This window comes from Sphaeramia orbicularis, chromosome 11, assembly GCF_902148855.1.
Source record: "Sphaeramia orbicularis chromosome 11, fSphaOr1.1, whole genome shotgun sequence".
NCBI classification, from domain to species: Eukaryota; Metazoa; Chordata; class Actinopteri; order Kurtiformes; family Apogonidae; genus Sphaeramia; species Sphaeramia orbicularis.
In genome coordinates, this window is record NC_043967.1 from 55,299,092 (window position 1) to 55,309,210 (window position 10,119).

A 10,119-nucleotide genomic window follows, 5' to 3' on the forward strand; every position below is an offset into this window, starting at 1 on the left:
CCTTTGAGCAGGTGTAATGATTACACACTGAGTCACAGTTCCACCTGATCAAGAATAAATCACATTGTTATAATCATTTCATGAGAAGAGGTACAACTGTTTAATTCCAACTGTATGAGCAACCGTGTGTTTTACATTTAATCTTCTGTAAGTTGACATTCTGCTCAGTATTTCTCATCTCACCTGGGGATTTAAAAATTCCACTCTTCGGGAAGTGTGTGAAATGTTTTGGAATAATGGAGAATCAGTAAGAAAATAAGGGTTTAATTGAAATAATTACAGGTGAAACTGAGCAGATTCTGTCTGTAAAGGAGTGTGTTTATCATTTGTGTGTTTCTATTTCTGCCCCATCCTCCGACTGCTGTCACAGAAGTGGACCGACCACATTGTACAGATATTTAACATTCTGATGTCATGGTCCAATGACATTTACTGAGCACTGCTCCATGAAAGGAAATGAACTAAAAAATATATAACACAATAATGGGAGTTAAAGGATCATTAGTGTCACTCAGCCATTTGATCTAAATACTGGTATCAGTGGTGAGAAGAACCAAACAGTGTGTGTTCTGAAGAACGTCTCAGAGGAAGCACTGATCAACAGCTGAAGTACTGTAAACAGACCATATTAAAACCATATTATTGGTGTTTTGCATTTTGTGTCAGTCATTTGTTTGTCACTTGTGATGAGTCTACGGAGGAAGAGGGTTAGGGCCACTTTGGGGGGGGGGGTGTCCCAATATATATTTATTAACGTTATTCTGACAAAAAAGTCAGAATTCTGACATTTTTCTCAGAATTCTGACTTTTTTATCAGAATAATAATAATAAATACATACATACATACAGGACATTTTTTAACAGTGTTAATTCTCTTCCATACTGATGAGATTTAAATTTAATTGTAACCTTTTAAGAAGACACTGGCTTTAAAACCCTGTGAGATTCTGGGACTATAACCACAATTTGGTGTATTTCAGAGACACCTTCAGACAGACACTCCTTGACCTACATCTACACGGCCCTCTCCAAAGACCCCAAAATCCCAGGTATCCATGAGTTCACGGCCATGGGGATTCTGGACTCCAGGGTAATCGACTACTTCGACAGCACCACACAGGTGAAAACTCCCAAAACACACTGGATGAGGGAGCGTCTGGAGCCGGAGTACTGGGAAAAAGGCACACGATCCCGTAAGAGCAAACAGCAGTGGTTCAAAGTCAACCTGGACATCCTGAAGGAACGGATGAACCAGACTGACAACGGTGAGATCTGACTCCTGTTAAAAATGTCCAGCGCTAATGAAGCTCTTCTTTGTCATTTAGGACACAGTAACTTTTTCTGCTGTGACGTAGAGTATGCATTTTCCTGTCTTAGTTGTACATAAATTTGACTGTCAAAGGTATATAAATGAAATGCAGTTCCATGTTTGTGGAGAATTGGTCCTAGAGGAAGTAAATGAAGGCAGAAGAGAAAAGGGCCAAGTATGGAGCCCTGAGGCACTCCTCAGGTGAGAGGTGCAGCATAAGACTCAACAGTTTCCAACATGGACACAAAATCTTCTCTATGTTAATAGGATCTGGAATGGTCAGATCTGTCACAGTGCTAATGAAGCTCTTCTTTGTCATTCAGGACACAGTAACTTTTATTCTAGTGTTAAAGCTGTGCATCAGTCTGACAGTCAGACCACTTGAACCTACAGAAGGTCAAATCAGTCCTCAGGGTTTCCACTCCAGGTTCTGAAAAGCCCGTCATGTACGTCCATAGTGATTGTTTCAACGTCTGCCTTTCAGACATCCATGTTCTTCAGTGGAGACACGGCTGTGAGGGCGTGAAAAAAGGTAACGGGTCACTGGAATACAGCCACGGCTTGGACATGTACAGCTACGACGGAAACGACTTCCTGTCCTTTGACGACTCCAGCTCAGTGTGGGTGGCTCCAGTGAAAGCAGCAGAGCAGACCAAGAGGAAGTGGGATGAGGTGCAGGTCCTCAAAGACTACACCAAAGGATACCTGGAGAAAGAGTGCATGGACTGGCTGAGGAAGTTTTTGACGTATGGGGAGAAGGACATGTACGCTGCCAGTACGTAGAACACAGCACCTGATGAGCAGAAAAATGAAATAATAATAGAAATGGGACTGATGAGAAAAGATGGCAGGTACATGTAGAATAATCTGTGTCTCTACAAACCTGAACGCTTTTATGTTTTCTCCTTCCAGAACCGCCTGAGGTGTACATGTTTGCAAATAACGCCAAGTCCTAAGACAAATGTGGTTTTGAACTGCATGGCCACTGGTTTCTACCCACCGGAAATACAAATTTACATCAAAAGGAACAGTCGAATTCTTACTAAAGACGACGACGTGATGAGCACAGGAACTCGACCGAATGAAGACAACACCTTCCAGAGACGAGACAGTATGGAGATTCTACGCAGCGACGTGGCCATGTACTCCTGTCACGTCGTACATCATCCAACTGGTGTTAATATAATAAAGGTTGGGGTAAGAAGTTTGTTTACATCGCTGATAATAAACCAAAATAAATGTGTTTTTCTGAGTTTTAGACATTTTAAACCTGCAGAAGCACAGTCAAATGTTCATGATCTGAACACATATTTACTTCCATTAGTCTCCAAAAACAGATCATGTTAAAAACAGCAGAATGTGAAGCTGACGTGAATGTTGTGTGTTTTGTAGATCGTAAACTCCCTGACCCTGACGATGAACCAGACAGTCCTGTACCAGTCGGTGTTATTGAAGGAGTTTTGGGGGTCGTAGCTGTACTTGGACTTGGACTTGTTGTCCTGGGGATCCTGTACAAAAAAGGCAAATTGGGTAAGAGCACAACTCTGTCCATTACACAACCTTTACCACGTTGACTTTCAGCTCACTGTTTTTGGGGTTCAGTCAAAACTAGAGCCTCGTGCCATGTGACGGTGTGGGTTTGGGCGAGTTAGTGGTTTAGGTGGGAAGTGAATTTATTGTCTAGAGTCATGTTATAATGTTTAATGCTGTAACCAGTTCTAGAACACTGGCTCACAAACTTGGAGTGAACTGACCAACAAACAAACTATGACTTGTGATAAAATCTGACATTCCTCTCATTATAGTAATTACTTCAACATTGCAAGATCTGTTTGTGCAAAGTTTTTTTGTCAGTTAACAACAAATGATTACAGTCTTTTATCAACATGGACATATTAAAATGACCTGTCAGGTTTTTAACCCTAACCCCCGAATAAAGATATAATAATACAGAGCTGTGAAAAACAGGAACTGTAACGAGTGGGATGAAATGGTTTCCAGGTATATATGGCCAAGGGTTCACCTCAAAACGCTACAGTTGGCCAAACAAAAGGGAGGATGGGGTCTACCTTATGTTAGATATTATTATTTTGCAGTGCAGATGAGAGCGGTGGTACTCTGATGCACCTCGTCACATACTGCTCAGTGGAAAAACATTAAGGAAAAAATGCCCTCCATCCCCATACAGGCAGCCTTAGCTGATAGCAACCTACAAACCCACATAAATAACAAAAACAAAGAACTGTACCATAGTGTAGTGTCACTGTATTGTATTTAAAGAGAGATTATACTGGACTTGATCCAGGACGGTGTGTGCAAAGGTCTGTAATATATTATCACGGACTTTATGAAGTGTTCATAGTCCGTACTGAAAATCTGTTCTGTAAATGATTATGTAGATTAAACTTCCCTCATCGTGTGTCCGCTGAACTGATCAGATGTGAATATAGGGTGGCCACACTGGAATAGAGTCCTGACATACTAATTATTATTATTATTCAAGGTTCATGGTTACTTTATTTTTACCCGTGGTAGATTTGTTTTGCAGACATAGTGATTGCATTTGGCATTACAACAAAACATACATTGAACCTGTTCGGCAGGTACTTGATTGAGCGTCCAGACAAGAGAAAAAGTGTTCAGTGTTCCACCATTCATCAGTATAGCCGCATGGATAAGTAAAAGAATAAAATAAACAAATAAGATCAAATAAATAAAAACAAGATGCAATAAAACACAATAAAAACCCCAAGAAGATAAAAACAGTCTCTGGGATAAAAACCAGGATGAGAACTTAAAATTTAAAAATTAGAAGTCACAGTAATAATAAATAGAGCAAAAAAATAGGATAAAAAACTAAAATAAGTAAATATAGTAAATAAGTATTGACTTGTACAGCCTCATTTCCAAACCATATTTGATTCACAATAGAACATAGAAAACATCAAATTGTTAAAGTGTGAAAATGAACCATTTTAAGTACAAGAATTGCATTAATTCTGAATTTTATTGCAACAACACATCTCCAAATGTTGGGAGAATAAGTTGAGAATGAAATACAAGTTTGTGACATTTGTAAATCATTGCTTTCTGGTCTTATTTACATTTTAACCAGTGTCAAAACTGCATTTTGTGGAATTGAGATTGTGTCGGGGCAGGATTATAGTCAGAATCTTCTATTACAGTATAACTAATGGGTTAATAAAATGTCATAGTAAAAATGGGAATCAAAAAACAGTAACACTTCTGTAAATGAAGAAATATGTTTCATATTAATTTCTTCCTTTAAGTGGGACGAACAAACAGGACTTGACTTGTAACCAGTCAGTAAATGTTTGGGACTAATAACACATGCAGCTGTTTTTGTTTTTGCAGATCGTGTTATCCATCGTAACCCTCAACAGCTTCCACGTAAGTATATGAAGTCGACTTCTCAGTTTGTTCCAGTCTGATTTACTCAGTTTGGTGACGTTTAATATTTGTCTTTTTGACGACAAATCCAACAGAATACTGACAATGCTCTCAGATTTCCTATTCATCTCTGAGCTCCAAAGTTCATCTGTAAACAGGAGTATTTTGAAAAGAACTCACAGATTTACACTGATTTCATCCAGGTCTTAGTCAGTTCCCTAAAACACAGAAGAGGGTTAAGGCCGCTGGAGGGAAAAAAATAATTCAGGTCCAATATATTTTTTTGTTACTATTCTGAGAAAAAAAAGACAGAATTCTGACTTTAATCTCAGAATTTTGACTTTTTTCGTTGAATAATAATTTTAAAATATATGTTAGTCCTTTCTTTCCCCAGTGTCCCTGATCCTCTTCCATACTGTAACATGTGGCTGCGTAGTTTTTTGGGTTTTTTTTATCAGACAAACTGAAGGAAATCTGGGAGGCTCAGACGCTAGCAAAACCAAGAACATATTTTTAACATGTGACAGTAAGAAAAACATTGTCTGTAACGTCGGTATATTTGTACAACATCAATAAAAAATGTGCCTTTTTACAGCTCAAAATCCCCGTCCTGCTGTGAATCCCGTACCACGTAAGTGTCGTTATGTGTAAATGTCAAAACATTTATTTCACATCAATGTCACAAACTTATGACACATAGTGTAGTGTCACTGTATTGTATTTAGAGAGATTTTACTGGACTTGAATCCAGGATGGTGTGTGCAAAGGTCTGTAATATATTATCACAGACTTTATGAAGTGTTCATAGTCTGTACTGAAAATCTGTTCTGTAAATGATTATGTAGATCAGACTTCCCTCATCGTGTGTCCGCTGAACTGATCAGATGTGAATACAGGGTGGACACACTGGAATAGACTCCTGACATACTACTACTACTACTACTACTACTACTACTACTACTACTAATAATAATAATAATAATAATAATAATAATAATAATTATTATTATTATTATTATTATTATTATTATTATTGACTTGTACAGCCTCATTTCCAAACCATATTTGATTCACAATAGAACATAGAAAACATCAAATTGTTAAAGTGTGAAAATGAACCATTTTAAGTACAAGAATTGCATTAATTCTGAATTTTATTGCAACAACACATCTCCAAATGTTGGGAGAATAAGTTGAGAATGAAATACAAGTTTGTGACATTTGTAAATCATTGCTTTCTGGTCTTATTTACATTTTAACCAGTGTCAAAACTGCATTTTGTGGAATTGAGATTGTGTCGGGGCAGGATTATAGTCAGAATCTTCTATTACAGTATAACTAATGGGTTAATAAAATGTCATAGTAAAAATGGGAATCAAAAAACAGTAACACTTCTGTAAATGAAGAAATATGTTTCATATTAATTTCTTCCTTTAAGTGGGACGAACAAACAGGACTTGACTTGTAACCAGTCAGTAAATGTTTGGGACTAATAACACATGCAGCTGTTTTTGTTTTTGCAGATCGTGTTATCCATCGTAACCCTCAACAGCTTCCACGTAAGTATATGAAGTCGACTTCTCAGTTTGTTCCAGTCTGATTTACTCAGTTTGGTGACGTTTAATATTTGTCTTTTGACGACAAATCCAACAGAATACTGACAATGCTCTCAGATTTCCTATTCATCTCTGAGCTCCAAAGTTCATCTGTAAACAGGAGTATTTGAAAAGAACTCACAGATTTACACTGATTTCATCCAGGTCTTAGTCAGTTCCCTAAAATACAGAAGAGGGTTAAGGCCGCTGGAGGGAAAAAAATAATTCAGGTCCAATATATTTTTTTGTTACTATTCTGAGAAAAAAAAGACAGAATTCTGACTTTAATCTCAGAATTTTGACTTTTTTCGTTGAATAATAATTTTAAAATATATGTTAGTCCTTTCTTTCCCCAGTGTCCCTGATCCTCTTCCATACTGTAACATGTGGCTGCGTAGTTTTTTGGGTTTTTTTTATCAGACAAACTGAAGGAAATCTGGGAGGCTCAGACGCTAGCAAAACCAAGAACATATTTTTAACATGTGACAGTAAGAAAAACATTGTCTGTAACGTCGGTATATTTGTACAACATCAATAAAAAATGTGCCTTTTTACAGCTCAAAATCCCCGTCCTGCTGTGAATCCCGTACCACGTAAGTGTCGTTATGTGTAAATGTCAAAACATTTATTTCACATCAAGGTCACAAACTTATGACACATAGTGTAGTGTCACTGTATTGTATTTAGAGAGATTTTACTGGACTTGAATCCAGGATGGTGTGTGCAAAGGTCTGTAATATATTATCACAGACTTTATGAAGTGTTCATAGTCTGTACTGAAAATCTGTTCTGTAAATGATTATGTAGATCAGACTTCCCTCATCGTGTGTCCGCTGAACTGATCAGATGTGAATACAGGGTGGACACACTGGAATAGACTCCTGACATATTACTACTACTACTACTACTACTACTAATAATAATAATAATAATAATAATAATAATTATTATTATTATTATTATTATTATTGACTTGTACAGCCTCATTTCCAAACCATATTTGATTCACAATAGAACATAGAAAACATCAAACCTTTAAACTGTGAAAATGAGCCATTTTAAGTAAAAGAATTGTGTTAATCCTGAATTTTGTGTATATATATTTGTACAATGTCAATAAAAAATGTGAATTTTTACATGTGAAGATCCTGCTCCTGTAGCTGTGGAAGTCGAACCAGGTAAGTGTCGTTATGTGTAAATGTCTAAACATTTATTTCAGGTCAAGGTCACAAAGTTAGGACACTGTTCTGTGATTTAAAAGTTGAATTAAAAACACTTTCAAGTATTGAAAAATGACTTTGTCCTGCATATTTGGAATTAAAACAGCTTGTACTTATACTGTTATTGTGTTAATTTCAGCTGCACAAGATCCACTGATCCAACAGAACGAGCCCAAAAAAGGTAAGAACTATAACTGTGGCACATTTTCCCAAATCCCCCATGAGCCTTTGCACACAGTCAACACGAACCCACCCATGTTTCCTTTCATTACAGATGGTTCTCAGGGCTCTCTGGAGAGCAAGGACTCTGGTCATTCTTCCAATGGTGAGTGTCTGTGGATCGATGAAAATCCTCTTCTGTGTTATTAGATAAATACTTTTGGTGTAAACATGTTCAGTGGGCGGGGCTTCTCCACAGGAGTATGAAGTGTTGCATGTTGTGTCTGTTTGAACTAGGATCAAAAAACACAAACTCTACATGCAGAAGTAACGCAGCAGAAGACGGACTGAAAATAACATTTCTGTTCATTTCTTCAGATGCGACATCGAGTGGAGCATCGAACAGAGGATCAGGCGACGGATCACATGAGTCTCTCCTGGGAAAATAAACCATTCAAGTCTCAGCCTGTAAAATTCAACAGGTTTTAAATAATAATTGGAAGTAATGATCTGAATCAGCGGCTCACTTCAGATAAACATGTTTAAAAAACCAGGGTAAAGCTTTTAAAGACAGTGGGAAGTGAGTTAAAGGTGTTTGATCAGAGGACGACTTAAGCCAAAGACCTGAGTTAATAATGCTCATCAGTCATCATTTTATGGTCGTATATATTTAAGACTATGAATGTCAGTTACATCCTATTTCACGGCCCTAAAAATGTTCAGCAGGATGTGAAGGGAAATCAGTTCCAGAAGTACCTGCACGTAAATACGTTCAATGAGAACATTTAAGGTACTGGTTCAAGAAGTATCTGTTTTTGATGGGAGGCTGTTTGGACGCATACACGGGCAATAATAGAGTTAGAATAGAATAAAAATAGAGATATAATAGAATGTCAACAAAAAAACACACTTAAAGACACGGGGGTTAATGGAATTTAGGATTAATTTAACCCTTAAAGACCCAAACATCCACCGACGACCAAAACTGTTTAATACCAGTTGATCCACTAATCCTATCAATCTTTGTCAATAATTGGTGTAAAATACAGTTTTACCTCCAGTATTCATAGGAAAAAATGTACAAACACTTGTAAAATGAGAATAAAATGAGCAAAATACTTGAAAAATAAGGGGAAAAAAATGAAGCAATAAACCTTGAAATATGGCATAAAAGTGAACAAATCCTTCTAAATTGAGGAGAAAATGAGCAAAATCCTAGAAAATGAGGAAATTTCATTCTATCATAAAATCCAGAACCCTGTATTTATTCTGTTAACCCTCAAAAACCAAAAACATGCAGATGAAACTTCACAACAAACATGAAAGAACATATGCTGTGTTCCAGTCCACCCTAACTCCTGTTCTTCTAACCTTCTACTGGCGAAAATGCACTGGAATGTCGGTCAAAGCTGTGACTTCCCACCCGTGAACTCGTACCGGATCCATGTTCTCCCAGTTCTGACGTCCCCTAGCCCCTGAAAAGACAATGGCGCCCCCCCATGGATGAGGTATTTATGCAAATTGTTTATTAAAACTAGGCATTACTCTGATGATTTTTATCCACAAATGTTCTGCATAATCAGCAGCTTCTCTATCGTTAGCTAGTTTTCAGTCTGTTGAGGACAAGAATAAATAAATAAATAAATACCAAATATACAAATAACATAAAAGGTAGAACAGCTTCTCTTGCCTTATGCGCCGTGTTTCTTCCTCTGTTTCCCTCAAATAAGCAAAGAAACAAACACCTTTAGTGATGGAAATGACTGTAATGAGCATAACGTGTGGTCCACCATGCTGGTTTGTTTACATCTAACTCCCACAATTCCTTGCGCTCAGGCAGTTTGTTGTGACTTGCCTGGAACGCTATGAAGTCGTAAATCGTGACTGACGGGTTAAAAAAACCGGCCTGGAACGCAGCAACAGCATCAGGTAATGTGTGACATAACTGTATATTTTAATTAGTAGAAGTTAAATCGCAGCAGGTACATCTGGGTCTTTAATCATGTATAAATTCCTTTGGTTTTTTTATATATATATATATTTTATCGTTTCATTTTTGAGATTTACAGCATACATGTAGAACATAGTGTCAGTTGTCCTGTATGTCGTCCACTTTTTCCATCCATCTTCGCATCTTATGATATAAATAAGTCTCTCCGTGTTGGGAATTTCTTCCACAATGTCTCAGTAATTCTTTAGGGTGGGTGGGGGTCCCCTTTGGGGCGGGGGGGGGGTCCTCTTTACACCATTTTCGTGATGGCTTTTTTTAGACACTACCAAGAGAATTTTAATAAAACATTTATCCTTACTTGGTTTGTCTTTTCCTGTTAAATGACTCAAATGTACCACAGAACATGTCCTTGGTAGTTCGTATATCAGTATTTTTCAGAATACGTATAAATTTTTTATTATTGGACAGCTGAAA

At 37.3% G+C, this 10,119-nt stretch overlaps 1 protein-coding gene across 1 annotated transcript in view; it reads left to right on the plus strand.

The window, feature by feature from the left end:
- The window catches only part of LOC115428710 (major histocompatibility complex class I-related gene protein-like), a 147,365-nt gene that overhangs the window by 86,542 nt on the left and 50,704 nt on the right, over positions 1-10,119 (plus strand). The window contains exons 5-9 of the mRNA XM_030147893.1: positions 2,702-2,839; positions 4,685-4,720; positions 5,316-5,351; positions 6,244-6,279; positions 6,873-6,908. Of these exons, the coding sequence (XP_030003753.1) occupies positions 2,702-2,839; positions 4,685-4,720; positions 5,316-5,351; positions 6,244-6,279; positions 6,873-6,908 (282 nt within the window). The remainder of the gene's footprint in view (positions 1-2,701; positions 2,840-4,684; positions 4,721-5,315; positions 5,352-6,243; positions 6,280-6,872; positions 6,909-10,119) is intronic.